Source organism: Diachasmimorpha longicaudata, chromosome 2 (genome assembly GCF_034640455.1).
Source record: "Diachasmimorpha longicaudata isolate KC_UGA_2023 chromosome 2, iyDiaLong2, whole genome shotgun sequence".
Lineage (NCBI taxonomy): Eukaryota > Metazoa > Arthropoda > Insecta > Hymenoptera > Braconidae > Diachasmimorpha > Diachasmimorpha longicaudata.
In genome coordinates this window covers 4,197,361-4,214,076 of record NC_087226.1, presented here as the reverse complement: position 1 = coordinate 4,214,076, position 16,716 = coordinate 4,197,361, and the positions used below count along the sequence as shown (strand labels likewise).

The following is a 16,716-nucleotide window of genomic DNA, read 5'->3' as shown; positions in this document are numbered from 1 at the left end:
TGTATTCCCACGATCAGTTCGATAGTTTTCTGATTGACCATAAGTTGACTGTTCATCGACTTCCATTACATTTTTTTTCATCACGATCATCACCAAAGGTCCAGTTCGAGAGGGTCACGTGATCAGAACTTGTGAACATTAATAAATTATTGAAAAAATGGTTTTATCAGAATCATACATAATTACTAATCTACGGAAACAATAAATGAAGAGTGGTAAATGGGTTTGGTAACTATCAAATAATTTTTTTCTTTGCAATCTGTAATGTGCTGTTTGAGGTTATGTATCGACTTATTAACTAACTCTAACCGGGTTCAAAAAATTTTTAACAATCCACAAAAGTACTGAAATAATTGTATATTAGAACGAAATCATAGATTGAAATCGTAAAAGGGATCAAGTGTGAGAAATCACATTTTTGAAAAGCCAAAGTTTTTGGGGTAAAATAGAAAATTAATTTTGGAGATTGTCACAATATCACAGCTATTGTCGTTAGAGAGGGGGGTGGATCACAATGATAGTTCTTCATCGTACTAATTACTACTCATTCTATTTCCTATTATTCGTTGAATTTCTGATTTGGTTATCAACAGGAGAATATATCGAAGTGGTCAATGGTACAACGAGAAAAGTCATTCCTGACCAAACAATTGACCAGTTTTTGATGGATATCTTAAAATGTGGGGGAGCTATCAACATTTTCATTAGAGCTTTTTTTGTTGAGCTAAGTCAATGACACAATAAACGAGATGACGAATATTTGGCTATTCCTCTTAGATTCGGAGATCTCGCTCAAAAACTCGAGTCCGAGATAAATCAACTTATCTCCTTTTTCGATAAGTTTCTTTGAAAAAAAAAAATAGAGAATTGGAAGTGCTCCAGAATATCAAGTATTTTGCACTGCGAAAAAATATTTATTTGCCAAATATCCCATTTCTGTCCTATCAGCAATCTTTCTCAGGAGTAAATTATGTCAATTAGATTGGTCTAGAACATGATCATGCTAGTTAAACTCCTGAGTGATCCCTTTTCTATAATTAGAACAGTGAAAAATTCACTGAAATTCTTGTCAAGAAAATGATAAATTTGAAAAAAATAACTATTAATCGATTTAATTTGCTAATGATTATTGCGATTTCATTTGCAAATTATTAATTGATTTTACTCTCTAAATTAACTTCTCAAATTAATAGAAAAATATATTTTGCAGGTGATCCTGATATGGCAATTTGCCGAAAATTAATATGAAACCCAGAGTCTATCAGTCAGTAAAGTGAAAGAATCTTCGATGATTTATAAGAATTTGATGCAAATGATGGACGTGGTTTAACGTGGCCTCCTTACGCTAGATGCAAACGTCGTCTAACTCAGTTGATTGTCCTAGCAACAGAAACGCGGCCAAAATAATAATTTGAATTTAACAAACTTTATTGAGTGCTTGAACACGAAAGAACGTGGATGAGATGATATCACAATCGTCACTAAGAACAAATGCGTCAACTGCATCATAATGTGATCTAGAACGAGATTCATGGGTCTATATATGTATACCCACAAAGATCTTTCTGAGAACAAACAGCACTAGAATGGTACTATCATGTGGCAGCTGCAACGACACTTATTAGATGTACAAAAAAAAAATAACCATCTGGATAAGTGGGTCGAGCGTTTGCTAATCTTTACTGGAGCACTGGTTCCATCTAACGTTTTTCTTGCAGTTTTTATTCTCAAAAAAGTAAAGATTGTTTATAGGCTGATAGAAAAAAAATTATTTCACGGAGAAAATGTCATCAAATTTTAGTTTAATTTTTAATTTAATTTGAGCAATTCCATTTGGACTAACAATCAGTTGACGATTTTCTAACAAAAGTGATTTGACAATGAACACCAGTTATCTATTCTCTGAGATTGATTTGATTGAACGAAATTGTATTGTTGTTTCATTCACATCAAAAAATAATGTAAAACACTCAGATGAAATAGTTTACCTTATAGCATCGTCAAGACAACAATGATTCCTAATTTTAGAGTATCTCAATAGAACACAGAAAACCAGAAATCTACTGCCTTTTACTGAACGTACTTTGTTAACCATTTTGAGAAAATGAACTAAAAAATGATGGAAAGTATAATCTAAATATTACACAATTTTATAACAAATTTGATACATTTTTCTATTAAATTTTGTCATTCTTGGTGATTGCAACTTCTCAACTGTCAGAAAAATCATTTTTGGAAGTTGAGGGTTTCCTCACAATACAAGAAATACTACATTGACTACTATTCATGATTTTTGTGGAAAATAAAAAATAATAGCAATGTTAAAAGCGTGTTAGGAATTTTTCGTCGAGAACAGTAATAACGGCGAACATAAATAATTTAAATTATGCAGTTTTTTTATTAAAAAAAAAGATAATTTTCGTTGATCGTGAATAGATGTCTTCTGGTGTCCGACCCTATAAAGATCTCTTAGATCAAAGGAATGTCAAATAATTTTTTCGGTCAACTCCAATTGTTTATAAAATATTTTGATGATTATTTTTTAAATAGATTTTTTAATTTTAATACACAGATAATATTCAATTTTCTTCTGTCAATTCAATCAATTTTCCTCAAATCAGTTGATTCCTCTCCGTGAAATATCTTCACGTGAAGAATGTCAATTAATCTCCAGCGTGAATTTTCTTTTTCATTGTCCGGAGTCCCAGTTAGCGTTGAAAAGTGATGTTTTTGCCCCAATCACTAAGTGACCACTTGATAAATGCAATATAGTACTCATCTACATGTGAGGTGAAGGAAGAAATGGTGAAGCGATTTGCAAAGGGAAGAAAGTGGGAGGCTACAGATGACCTAAGGAGACGAGTGACAATCCTTCCCTGTCTCCAAAGTTTAACTTCTAAAGACATGCTGATTGTCACAAGTTTAGTCGCCTTCAGCCCATGTTGAAGGGTGGTTGGCTCAGAGAGACCATCTTTCGAAAAAAATGCGGAAACCAAGTGTTCGAATTTTGGGATTCATTCTGATTATTAACGTCTTACTTACGAATGCTGGAAAAACCAGGCGAATCAGGTCTAGGAACAATAGTCAGCAGCAAGATCAGGCACCTCCTGTAGACTATGATGAGTATTACGACAATTATGCAGATTACGAAGATACTGCAAATGGTGAGTGAATGTCGAGCAATTGAAGAATTTTTAAATATTTTTTATCGTTTATTTTCTCCTCAGAATAACTCTTTTGGATTTTTTTCGAATATCATAACGACGTCTCAATAAGATATCGATAAGTTCATTTGAAAAATATCAATTATTTACGTCATTGACTTCCTTCGATTGATCGTCATTGTAAAATCAATACGATTTTGTTTATCGTCATCCGTCAAATAATTTAATTTTGAAAATACTCTGTCCATAACTTAGAGTCTGAAATATCAAAAGGCAGTTTAATGAATAATTTTATAGCAAATTTTTAAACAATATGGAAGATACTCCAGCTATCGCATTCAGTAGCGAAGCGGCAAAACGAGATAAGTCACCAGTTTTTGATGAATCTCTCTTAATCTAGCGGAGATAGCAAAGGTTTCATTAGAACCTTTTTTGTGGAGCAAATTGCGAGCTACAACAAATGTTATTATAAAAATTTCTCTATCCCTCTTAGATCCCAAGTTATTAGTCAAAAACTGGACTCAGAGATGAGTCAACTCATTTAGAACCTTTTTTGTGGAGCAAATTGCGAGCTACAACAAATGTTATTATAAAAATTATCCTATCCCTCTTAGATCCCAAGTTATTGGTCAAAGACTAGACTCAGAAATGAATCAACTCATTTCGTTCTACCACTTCGCTACGGAATTTATTTCGCTCTTTCGAACGCCTCACTAATTCATTTAACAAATGATGCCGGATGTCTTCTTTGAGTGTTTTGCTCCGGTCACGATTTTATGTGTTAGTAGATAATGGAGTTAATTAATTCAATGAAATTGACAAGGGGGTATCTGATAATTGTTAATTAGACTCCGGGGATTTTCAGATACAACAACTGCCACTGCATCAACGACGAACAGAGGAAATGAGGAAATAGGTAAAATAAATAATTCACAGGTAAATTAGGCTGAGGTGACTAATTTTCAGGGCGAGTTGAATAACTTTTCCATAAAATCGTGCTCAACGAATAATGATCGAGTTCCTCAAGTGTTCGTCCATTGACTCGGTCGTCCCCAGGATTTTCCTAGATGATGTTTATCATAAGGTCGGGTCTTTCCGACCAATTTATGAAAATTGTAGACTTCAATAACTTGTAGGAATGCAACAAATTGATTCATCTCGATTTTTTTATGGTGTGATACCTTCGAGTTGTCTTTTGACTATATCTTTCGGGATAACAGAATTGCTAGATTTTCTGCGATTTTTTGAAGTTTTCAACTCATTTCACCGTCAAGATTTAAGCGTGGAATTATGAGACAGCGTATATTATTCTCTTGTTTAGGTCGTGAGAGAACAACTGAGTTCCCGGAGGCAACGACATTTTCATCTCCAGGTATAATAGCAATGTTAAAGTTCGTATGAAGATTAGAATTTGAATAATTTGCTTTTTTTCAGTGGAACGAATATTTAATGACACAGACTCATTGGTGAGTAATTACCCGGCGAACGTGTCTCACGGAAATGAAGGAAAAAATTGAAAATGTCTCATATTTTGTATTCTAGGCGACGGAGATGACGCCTGGGGAAAGTAATCGAATAAATTCTATTGCAGAATTACGTGTGAGTAATTTATTTTATAAAATTGTACGAAAGAGAGAGAGAGGGAGAGTTCATTTTTTATCATGTTCATAATCTTGAGATAACTATCATTAATCGATAGAATGTTGTGAATTACTCGGATCGCTGTTAAAAAAACACGAGTATAACAATCATTTTTAAGATCATGATCATGGGGCTAGATTAGTTAGAATAGCGGTCTTATAACAGTCATATGAGTCACTAATTTCTCCCACGGCGAGAAATATTCAATAAAAGTACCAGATAAGAAATCTAAAAATTACGTTTCCAGACGTATTCGGTGAGCGATGTCAATTTCAATAAAAATGGTGAGCCAGAAGTGAAATTTTACGTGGAGTTTCCTAAAAATGACTCTTCCATCTGATGATTCATGGCGAGCGACAATGATCGATGATTATTTTTATTGGAAAAAAATGAATAAGAGGGCAAAAAGTGTCGTATATGAAAAAAAAAGTATTTTTAAAAATCCATTCTAGCTCTAATAACTTCAACAATTTGTTATCACACCGCACACCATCATTTCCCTCCAGCAAAGTCAACGATCAGTTATTCCCCTCCACCTAGACGGCCCAAAGATGCCCAATGAGTCAGGAGGAAGGGATACCCTTTTGTTCGTGAAAATTAACGTATCATGCAACGTAAAAATTACCCGCCAGTTCCTTAAAGAGCAATAATTCTGTAACTTTCAGTTAAATGTTACTGGTACTAGAAAAAATTTTGCTGAACCAGGAAATTGACTGACAGATTCAGAAATATTGTCTTCCATTCGTGCAAAAACCACCAGGAAATAACACTCGCTCACGAATTACCTAAACAGTTACGTAATTTTTACTGATCATTAAAGTATGCGAATTCCAGATAATTTTTGTTTGTCCACTTGTGTGATAGGGCCAACAAGGACGGCCCGGAGAAGATGGTCAACCTGGAATGGCCGGAACACCAGGTTCTCCTGGAATGCCAGGTGCTCCAGGGCTTCCAGGACCTGTACCTGATGTAAGTTACTTCTGCAATAAAATTCTCAAGAGCCTCTAATATCTGCAGATATTCTCCTTCAGATGTCTTTATATTATCAACAATTGGCGATGGCTCAGGCAAGCGATGACAAAGGTCCCATCGACGGAGCTTCACCTCTCTATAATCCATTGAGTTATTTGCAAGCGCCGGTCGGTCCAGTTGGTCCCAGAGGACCACCAGGTACTTCTCCAATTATAAAGTTCAACTTGGGAAGGCGATGATTTTAGTGGCGAAGTGGTAAACGGAGATAACTCGCTTCTGGCTATTCACAATTTTTTATGAATATCTCGGAATGTAAGAGAAATGGCAAAATTTTCATTACGACCTTTTTTGCGGAGAAAATGATGTTCTACAACAATTGTCATTACAAAAATTCCTCTATTTCTCTTAGATCTGGAGATATTTATGAAAAACTCGGCCATAGATGAGTCAGCTTATCTCGATTTACCACTTCGGTGCAGATCTTATCGTTTATCGACAGGAAATTCCGCCAGGGTGATGATAACCCTCAGATTTTTTATTGTCCTGTTCCTTCGATTTTATTTCTATCCTTTGCATAGATGATTTAGACACTGAGAGACAAATTTAGTAAAACGAAATGATTGTTTCGTCCCTCCAATACTCGGTCTTGTTGAATAGTGTCAACGAAATGGCTCATTTATGTAACGAAATATGTCGACACTTTTAGAGGCCGACGTGATTAAATTTGATGCTTCAATAGTTGATTCTGAGGGCTCTAAACATGAACCTCATCCGTTGATCACATGAGGGTTCGAATCTATTGTATATTGATTCGTATTCCCTCAATATTTCATCGAATTTTAATAGTTATTTGAATACATCGTCTTTCGTAGATCTGATAACGTACTGTAGTAGATATCAGATCTATGCTATGGAATCGCATGCAATAAAACATTTTTAATGAAGTAGTGACCCATTTTCAACAGAATAGTTCATTACCTACATTATCTAAAAACGTTGAAACAAAAGAATTTTCTTTTGATTGGAAAGAATATTCATTCAAAACAATATATTTCTTAAAATCAACGATATTTTTCTCTCAGTCTATCTTTCATCTTTACGATTTCAGTATTGGGTCTCTATTTGAGTCTTGTAATGGGACCACCACAAGTTTTCTCTCCATTTTTAATAAGATTTCATGACTTATTCTTTGATGTTTATGTCCTCAATGATTAGGACCAGCTGGGACGCCAGGATTACAAGGCTTACAGGGTCCCCGTGGTGAGACAGGGGATTCAGGCTTACCGGGTCTACCGGGTCCTCAAGGAGCCAGAGGATTGCCTGGATTTCCTGGCAAAGACGTAAGTAAATTGTAAAACAAGATTTTTGACTTAACCCTGTGTCGTGTTCTGTAATCAGAAAAACTTAGAAAAACTACGTAATTATTAATAGAGTTCATTCAAGATCACGTACAAAATGCGTATCCTCTAGAGTAAGATGGTTATCATAATTTAAACCTGACTAGACCCCCCCCTCCCTCCTCCCTTTTGGGAGGGATTAGCCTGAAGAAATACAATTTTGAAAAAATCAATCTTAAAAAATAATTTTTTCTCCCTCTAGTCATATAAAAGTGTTTTACGCATACGATGGGATGGTAAAGGGTTCCATCAATTTACTGAAAATATTTTGTCTGGAAAAGGGTGAACCAGGTGATGACGGAGAAACAGGTCAACCAGGTAGTCAAGGTCTCCGGGGTTCGCGAGGATTGCCAGGTTTACCAGGAATTCCAGGAGCTAAAGGGCATCAGGGTTTACCAGGATTGGACGGTGCCAAGGGTGAGCAAGGTGCTGCTGGTGACAAAGGCGATGTTGGCAGTTCTGGGCCTGCAGGACTAATGGGACCTCCGGTAAACTACTGTGATTTCAGATATAAGAGGATTTTATTAAATTCAAATTCAAGTGTTGAACTACTTTATGAGGATGCTCTTAGATAGTAATGTTCGGTGACAAACGTCATTAAGTTTCGGGTATTTTTCAAGGGTCAAGCAGGCCCCAGGGGCGAGAAAGGAAGGGAAGGGGCTCAGGGACCACCTGGAGTTCGTGGTATTGACGGCGCCAACGGACAACCTGGTCAACCAGTGAGTATTTCACCGATTAGTTTCTACAAGGGAAGTTGTTCTTGATGATAAGTGATATTCAGTCATTTATTGGGTATTTTTTTGCATTATGATTGGGAGGAAAATGATAGTGTCTGTTGACATGTGTCACGGCAGATTTGACGGGGAGTTTAAAACAATTTCTCCTGTGGATATGGGGTAAATTGATTGTTAGAACGGAGAACGAACTGCTTAATTGTACTGTAATTTTAATTAATTATTCAGTGTTTAACTAAAAGGTATTATCGATAACTATTGATCCAATGCTACAGTTTAACTCGAAAAAAGTTTATTTCCGTCAGTCTTTCATTCAGATCATTGGACTTAGCTGATCAGAAATTATCGTAACTGTTTTGTTATTTCTATTAACTATAGGTTTACGACGATATTTTCTTCTGGAGGAGTCACAAAAGAACGAATTCAATTTGATTCTATCACGTGGTTGTTGAAACATTCCAGGGTCCTGCTGGTAAAATCGGTTCTCCTGGATTTCCTGGCTTATCTGGAATGAAGGGCGACCAGGGATTCCCCGGCCTTAAAGGCAGTCAAGGATATCCGGGCCAGAAGGGTGAGCCGGGCCGAAATGGTGAGCCTGGAGAGACCGGTGCAGAAGGTCTTCCTGGGAAAGACGGAGTTCCGGGTGAAAAAGGACTCGCTGGAATTCCAGGATTGGTCGGTCTTCCAGGATTTCCAGGTGCTAGAGGATTACCAGGTATACCTGGGACCCCTGGGCTTATGGGTGCCAAAGGCTTTCCCGTAAGTAGAATTTTATTCGATTAATTTAATCTAAGTAATTAAGGTTATTCAATCTAGTTAATTAATTCTATTTCATTGCTTTTTAATTTTATTAATTTAATTGGATTTGAACTGATGCTTCGAGGGGCGCACATGTTTTTTTTGCAGGAACTACAAATGTTTAAAGTTGTGATCGTGTAAAATATTCTATTGAAATTTTGAATGGAGAATACTTCCCAAAAATAGTATATTTCGATACAAGTGTTTCAAATTGTGTGATTGGTAACTTCACACTCGTTACTACCCCGTCGCACGTGTATCCAAACTCTACTTTTTGTTAGTGATGTTACGTTCAGGGAGTGGCGAACTGTGCTATTTTTCGTTTACTAGTAAACGAAAAATCTTTTCGTTAACAAGTTTTGACTTTTCGTTCACAAGTGAATGAAAAGGCATTTTTCGATACGGGCTGAACGCAGCAGCAGTGACAAAAAGTATATTTCAGACGACAAGTGTCCTAGGGATTTTTCGCCCGGTGGCGTACCACCCGACAAACGCTCTACTAAACCCCTGGGGCACTCGCGTGCCACACCACCCGACCAAAAATCCCTAGGGCCCTGGACTGTTCCGTGAGCACAAATTCCTAGGGTACGGGGGGGATATGCGAGTAAAAATCCCTAGAGCATTCGTCCTGAACGACATTTTTCCGAAGTGATTTGCACTTTTTCAAGTTCGAGGAAGGGTCCATGCCAATATATGGACAAGGTAAAGTGAGGATCCATACGAAAAGATCGATAAAAATCGATTGTTTCCTACACATACCTGTGTCACAATGAATTACGCAATATGAAATCATACGTGTGACTAAATCAATGGAATCTGAATTTAGGGGATTCCCGGAGAGAGAGGATTTAGAGGAGACACTGGGATGAAAGGGGACTTTGGACCTCCCGGACCGCGAGGACAACCAGGAGCTCCTGGAAATGACGGTAAGCGTGGGAAGAGAGGCCCACGAGGACCCGCAGGTACGACGGGACTCCCGGGGTCCCAGGGCATCGTCGGAGAGCGGGGATTGCCGGGGTTGCCTGGTCCGTCTGGAGTTCCAGGACCTAGAGGATTGCGCGGTCTGCCGGTAAGCTCAGGATATTCACATTGTATGCGTTATTCACCTTTTGCGTACGTTCTAATGTAAACTTCTGGATGACACAGGCGTTAGACATTTGTTGACAAGTAGGTTGAAAGATGAAACGCAGACAATATTTCTGATTACACCAGTCAGGATTCCATCATCTTTACCGCACTTGGTGCGTAATCTATTTTTATTTCAAGACTGAGGGGTTTGGAATTTGTGTTAATTTTTATTTTATTTATTTTGATGATTTTCCTTTAAATATTCCTGCAAACCACCACAACACTCGCCTTTACGAATAATTAGCGCTGCAGCGTTAAAAATTAGTCTTGTTATGAATCAAAAATATCATTAAAAAGTGGAGTTATCATATTATTCTTGTTGTGTGATCATAAGTTGTAATGTGAGGAAGAAGAATGCACTTGACTTGCACCTGATGGTGCACCACTGAATTTGAGTAATCAGAATTCACTCGGTGGTCATGCATGAAGTGAAGACTTTCAGGTCCAGTTGGAGAGGGTCCCGTGATCACAAATCGCCGTTATAAATAAATTGTTGAAATAATGATTTAATTAGAATCAAACATAATTACCAGCCTACGGGAACAATAAACGAGGCGCGCTAATTGGTGTTGGTGTCAATCAAATAATTATTTTGGCTGCAATCTGTAATGGCAGTTTGAGATAATGTGTCGATTTTCAAATAATTTCCACCTTGAATTCACGTCAATATATTTTCCTGACTTACCTGAAGATACTAAATGTAAGAGCAGTCAAACATTTCTCTTTGAATGATTAAGAGGCTATTTTAAAGGATTATTTATCACCGCACCTTGTCATCCTTTCAAAGCTGTTACTAGAATCTAATGCTGACTAACATAAAGATGTCATCTTTTTTAAATCAGAGCTGGTGTTCTTGTCTATGCATTGGTTTCCATTTTTTTCGTCAGGGCGAGGTGGGGTCACCCGGAAGACCTGGTGCAGAGGGGAAATCTGGTCCCCCTGGGCTCACAGGACTACCGGGATCACAGGGTGTACCAGGAGAGATCGGCTCCGAAGGGCCCATCGGAAAGACGGGACCGCCCGGTTTGAGTGGTCGACCCGGTGATAAAGGACCTCCAGGTTCAACTGGCTTACAAGGAGAATCCGGAAATCCGGGACAGCCAGTACGTAAACTTTAGGATGTAATTGCAGGTGCACGGGGACAAAAGTTAATGAGAAATCAAATCGTAAAATATTCTCCAGTAATGAATGTCTGAAATTCATACATTTCCAGATATTTTTCAGGTACTGAAAGAAAATTCGGGGGTAACCCAGACATTTTTCTGGTGGTTTTCTATGTCGTGAAGTTCTCAATAATTTTTTTTATGGATCTTTCTTCACTTTTTTCTCTGCCGACATTTCCATTCAACGAAAGTTAACACTTTAATTGATTATAGGGTTCCGCTGGGCCAATGGGTCCCATGGGTCTCACTGGCGATCGAGGGCCCAAAGGAGAATCTGGTATTCGCGGTGCTGATGGGCCTCAAGTAAATCAGTTGTTTCAGTCTTAATTAATCCTGTTTGATTATATTTCTACTCAGACACCGTTCTTGATCATTCTAAAATTGAGTTTTATCCTTCAGGGGCCGAAAGGAAGACCCGGTTTGCCTGGAAGTGAGGGGCCCAAAGGGGATCGAGGACTGGAGGGCCCGAAAGGTTCTAAGGGCCATCGAGGGTTGATGGGCCTCCAAGGATTACCTGGAATACCAGGTGCCATTGGGGAGAAAGGTACAACATTCTTTCAATTAATTTATGTAAAAGTTCAACTCAGCCCAATTTATCTTCCTCGTTCCTTAAAATTAATTTTCCAATCAAAAATTTGATTATTCTTGCATCTAAAGGGGTGGGCTCGAAGTGTCCTGTTAGATCACTTCTCCTGCTTCCATAGATTACTCGATGAGGGTCAAGCAGAGCAGAGCACTCAGCCGAGTACGAGTCGATGATGTGTTCATTGGTTGATTATCAATCAACTAACCGATCAATGATCGACTAGCAATCGACCAACAATTAGTTTAATTGACTATTCATTTAGAAACAATCGACCCGCGATCTTATTTGTAAGAGTTACTGTATCGTATGAAGACCCGAGTAATTTTTCACTTGTTATCTGTAGGAATGATGGGACTATCTGGACTACCGGGTAAAGATGGTATCATTGGGTTAAGGGGTCCACCCGGCCGCGATGGTAGCCCTGGTCCAATCGGCCTTGTTGGGAATCCCGGCCCACCTGGAATAGCTGGGGAAGATGGACGACATGGACCACCAGGCCCTCCCGGGCCTGCAGGACCACCGGGCCCACCAGGAGAAGGAAATTTTGGATATGATGCGGCTTCATTAGCAGCTCTCATGAGTATGGGTTCAGTTTATTCGTTTAGTCATTTCTGCATAAAGTGATATTTGACACGTGCGACAAATCTCATTTTCTTTACATCGCGAGGAACGATGGGATTAAAATGCGATTGTAAAATTGTAGTCTGTAATGTTTGAAATACCATTGCGTTCAACTACAATCAAAAGCTTTGCACGAGTCAAAAATAATATATTTTAGCAGTGAGATGGTAAGACGAGATAAGTAGACTTATTTTTGAGTCTACTTTTTGAGCAATATCTCCGAATCTAAGGAAGATAGCAAAATTTTTGTTACATTATTGTTTGAGGGTTGATTAAGTTTAGGGTGGATGTGGGATGAAAAAACCACGGAAGGATGGATTATGATTGAGGTTTTTCTATTTTACACCCTTATTGGAGGCCACGTGCCAGCAAAGTCAGATAATTATGATTGAAATTACTTCACTGTGGTTAAGCTTCTAACCAATGTCAGGTCCTTGGTATTAACTTGAGTAACTCGAAACTATTAATGAGTGGATATCAGGATAAACTATTCGGATATCCGCTAGGGAGATGTACTTAAAGTTCGGTGATGTACTTGGGCATATACTTGGAGATGTACTGAGTGATATACTTGAAGATGTACTTGGAGATGTACTTGGTGATGTTGTCAGTGATGTACTGAGATTAAAGATAGAGATTATCTATTGATTAACTTGACTCTACCGCATCCTAAGACTGGCTAAGACTAACTCATTTGAGCTTCCGGGGTCAGCTCGTTGATCTGCTGACCTGTCATTCTTCGCCCTCTGCCGTTATTAATTCACGTTTCAAACAAATATTTATTGTAAAACTTGATTTACTCCACAAAAAAGGTTCTGATAAAAATTTTGCTATCTCACCTAGCTTTCAAGATATTCATCAAAAACTGGTTACCAGTCTAAAGTCACTTATCTCGTTTTACCACTTCGCTCCTGAATTTATCATTTTTTAGTTTTTTTTCATTACTTGATAATGTTAAAGTGCAAGGACAAACCAAAGGGCCCGACTCAATGATAGGAGATGAGCCTATGAGGCTTTTTGGTAAAGAGATGACCAAAGATGAACAGAACAAGCTCTTCACCAAAGCATACGAGCAATTCAAGTCAATAGTCCAGAATGTTGTTGAGCCCGATGGGAACGAGAATACCCCAGCTCGGACTTGCAAAGATTTATTCAATTCACATCCAGATAAACCGTCAGGTAACAATCGGATTCTTGAAATGAAAAAATCTGAGGTTAACAAAATACAATTAATTATGTTCAACATTCAGGCGAGTACTGGATCGATCCAAATGGCGGCGATATTCGCGATGCAATTCTCGTTCATTGCGATCAGACAAAACGTGCCACGTGTATCTTCGCTAGTCCGTCGAGGACCAAAGAAATTAATTACCTTGATCAACATCTTGGTAACGGAATTTGGCTCAGTGAAATGGAGGATGGTATGAAGATAACTTACAAGGCCGATAGCAATCAAATTGGAATGCTCCAATTATTATCGACTCATGCGGAGCAGAACTTGACGTACCATTGTAAGAATAGTATTGCTTATTACGATGAGGAACACAAAACACATAGGCGTGGACTGAAATTACTCGCTTGGAATGACGTTGAGTTGACACCAAGGGGCAATCAACGATTACGATACGATGCAGCAGTCGATGGATGCAAGGTAATTTGAAGAGGGAAATTTATGGATTTATTAAATTTTGGTCTTAAAGTAGTTTTGATCTTCCAGTAAATTCAAAGATTATGGATAACTGTAGGAAATTTTTAAAAACCTCGATCGCATTTGGAGTCGTCATTTTTTCCTCGATTGAATTATCGTTAGTGTTTAAAACAAAAGTTACGTGAGAATGTAACACGATGTTGTAGGGGTAAATGGACATTGTCGTTCTAGTCAAAGATTAAAATCTGAATTTTTAATCAGTAGACGTAAACAAGACGAAAATTTCTGTTTAAAAACAGATGAATTCCATCCACTCAATATTAAGATATTCTACTTAATTATTTTACACTAAAAATTCAATATTTGCGGAATCAATTGTTTAATTAAGGTCGTTTGTAGTTCTGAAAGGGAAATCCCGTCCGAATTGTGCGTTAATAGCTCGATTTTTGCGCGGATGAGAGGAAGAACTACAATTTTTTTCAAGAAGAAAAAAATGACAACTCTGTCTTCCAGACTTCATTTACTAATTGATTGATTTCAATAGATCGAGTCGTGACGAAAAAGATGAAAAAAGAAAAAACTCAATACCTTGCTGAGAAGATATATCCGAACAACGAATTATAAACAAATCATGATTTTTCAAAAACGACTTGACTGATCGAGCTGCATATGGATTCAGAGTTCGCCTCAACTCAAAAATTTCAAATTTTAGCCACCTATATTTTTTCTTAACTAAAAAAAGGCCCTGCTTAAGAGAGCCCATCTATAGACATTTTCCAAAAATTTTCTATATTACGAAGAATAAATCGATACTGTAAGTTATTACCTTAATCGATAGATTTGCAGAATGCGTTGAAAATAAATGTCTCATGGGAAGGAACACATTTTCTTGTTGAGTTGACATACCCGCAATTTTTGTCGTATGATTATGGTGATTTCTGCATGATTTTCGACGAATTAGGTATTTTGATTTCCAAAAGGACTAACGCATTGCATTGTATTAAATAATACTAATAATTTAATTTCATTATGTAATTTACTAAAATTGGTCCGTGTTGAGGTATTTCGACCTTCGTGGACATGTTTTTATTATCTTAGTCGAAATCGTCAAGAGGATTAAATATTATGAATTTATATTTTATATTTAATTTCATTGTATTCCTTTTCAAATTGCATTTCATATTTTTATTGTTTATATATTTTTTGTACGCTAAATTTTATTGTATATTTTTCAGGACCGTGGAAGTGAATGGGCTACAACGGAAATCACATATAACACGGATAAACCCACACGCCTACCTGTGGTTGATATTGCATTCAGAGACATTGGCAAACCTGAACAAAAATTTTGGATCGAGATAAAATCCGTCTGCTATCGATAACTGTACCTGGACGATTCTTCCAAATATCTCGAATTTATACAAAGTAATAAAAAAAATTGTTGATTTCCTTTCCAAAATATTCTAAAGCCATTGAATGAATCCACATCTCAAGTATTCATAAAAGAATTCCCCTGATGATCGATCTAATATTGAAAAAGATTTGCATTTGTTGCTATGTTAACATAGAAACTATTCTAGAAGTAACGATGCTACAGTAATCATTGCTATATTATCGTTATTACATAATACTAGTTATCATTTCTAGGTGATGGTGATGATTGCAAAATTATAACTGGAGTTCTCTTCACAACTGAAGTTCCAAATGAAGACTAAAAAGGTGACATGATTAGAATGGGAAAGAGTTGAGCAGAAGAGGCTAAATAAATACGTGTTCTTCTCTGTTAATTAAATTTTTTCACACATAAATCTTTGTTATGAATATTTATTTACATAAATATCGTCTCTCAAAAGATCATCGACTAGTGGTCCATCAACAATCGCCAGCCAACGCTCGAGGGAATAAGTTTTTGTTAAAACTGCAGCGAATAGTTATACCGAGAGCTCGAGTTAGGGTCTGCGATTACAGCTGCTAGTTTCAGGGATACATATTCTCTTGATCAAATTGGAGCATAATGACAATGCAAGTCACCATCGAGCAGACCATCTGAAACAAAAATGTTTCAAGATGATGGTGTCGCTATATAATTATGGCCAAAGATTCGTGCAGTTAAAGAAAAATTAAAAGTGCCTTAGTAAGAAAAATTTCTGTTCTTCCGTCATTTTTTTTCCGTTTTGACGGTTCAGGTATCAACAAGCAAATGAAAAAATATAAAAAAAAATATCGCGCTAACCAATGAATTTTTTTTTCATGTTTGAAATAATTTTGTTTTTCCAAAATATTTTTGATTGGCTAGTTAATCCTGCACTCCATTATACAGAAAATAAGATCGAAGTTCCCGATGATATTTATTCATGTGGTGGACGCTCTTATCATTATCTTACATGAATAAGAAGACAGTTATCCACATAGTAGAGTCCATATAACGATATTCGAACTGGTTTGCGTAATAACTGCAGGGAAAAAATGATGAACTGCTGAAAACAGTAATTATAATAATAGTTAATTATAGTTATTATCACCGAATTACTGCGGTAATAGCACAGTCGTAGGATAATTTAATGGCGCAGTGGTAAAACGAGATAAGTTGACTCATCTCTCAGTCTAGATTTTGAGCATCTAAAAGAGATGGCGAAATTTTTATAATAAAATTCATTGAAGTACTCAATTCGCTCCGTAAAAAGGGTTTGTTTGAAATGTGGAGTAATAACTGCAGTCGGCAATCGATGACAGGCGACCAGTGCCCAAAGTTACCCAGCAATACCTCGGGTCAGTAGATCAACGAACTGTTGTCAGTCTTTGTCACTCTCAGGATGCGATAGTGTCGAGTCAAGTAATAGAAAATCTTTATTCTTCATTACTCA

At 37.2% G+C, this 16,716-nt stretch overlaps 1 protein-coding gene across 1 annotated transcript; it reads left to right on the top strand.

Moving 5' to 3' along the window:
• The first annotated feature begins 90 nt into the window (after nucleotides 1-90).
• On the top strand, nucleotides 91-15,894 carry LOC135173185 (collagen alpha-1(II) chain-like). Its single transcript, XM_064139909.1, has 21 exons — nucleotides 91-228; nucleotides 1,211-3,164; nucleotides 4,030-4,080; nucleotides 4,486-4,536; nucleotides 4,599-4,630; nucleotides 4,707-4,763; nucleotides 5,670-5,774; nucleotides 5,837-5,975; nucleotides 6,993-7,117; nucleotides 7,456-7,662; nucleotides 7,795-7,893; nucleotides 8,371-8,667; nucleotides 9,533-9,775; nucleotides 10,722-10,937; nucleotides 11,211-11,300; nucleotides 11,397-11,541; nucleotides 11,927-12,163; nucleotides 13,165-13,383; nucleotides 13,455-13,855; nucleotides 15,088-15,277; nucleotides 15,500-15,894. Exons 2-20 carry the CDS (start codon nucleotides 2,984-2,986, stop codon nucleotides 15,232-15,234), a joined length of 3,042 nt encoding a protein of 1,013 aa, XP_063995979.1. The 5' UTR covers nucleotides 91-228; nucleotides 1,211-2,983; the 3' UTR covers nucleotides 15,235-15,277; nucleotides 15,500-15,894.
• The last annotated feature ends 822 nt before the right edge of the window (nucleotides 15,895-16,716 follow it).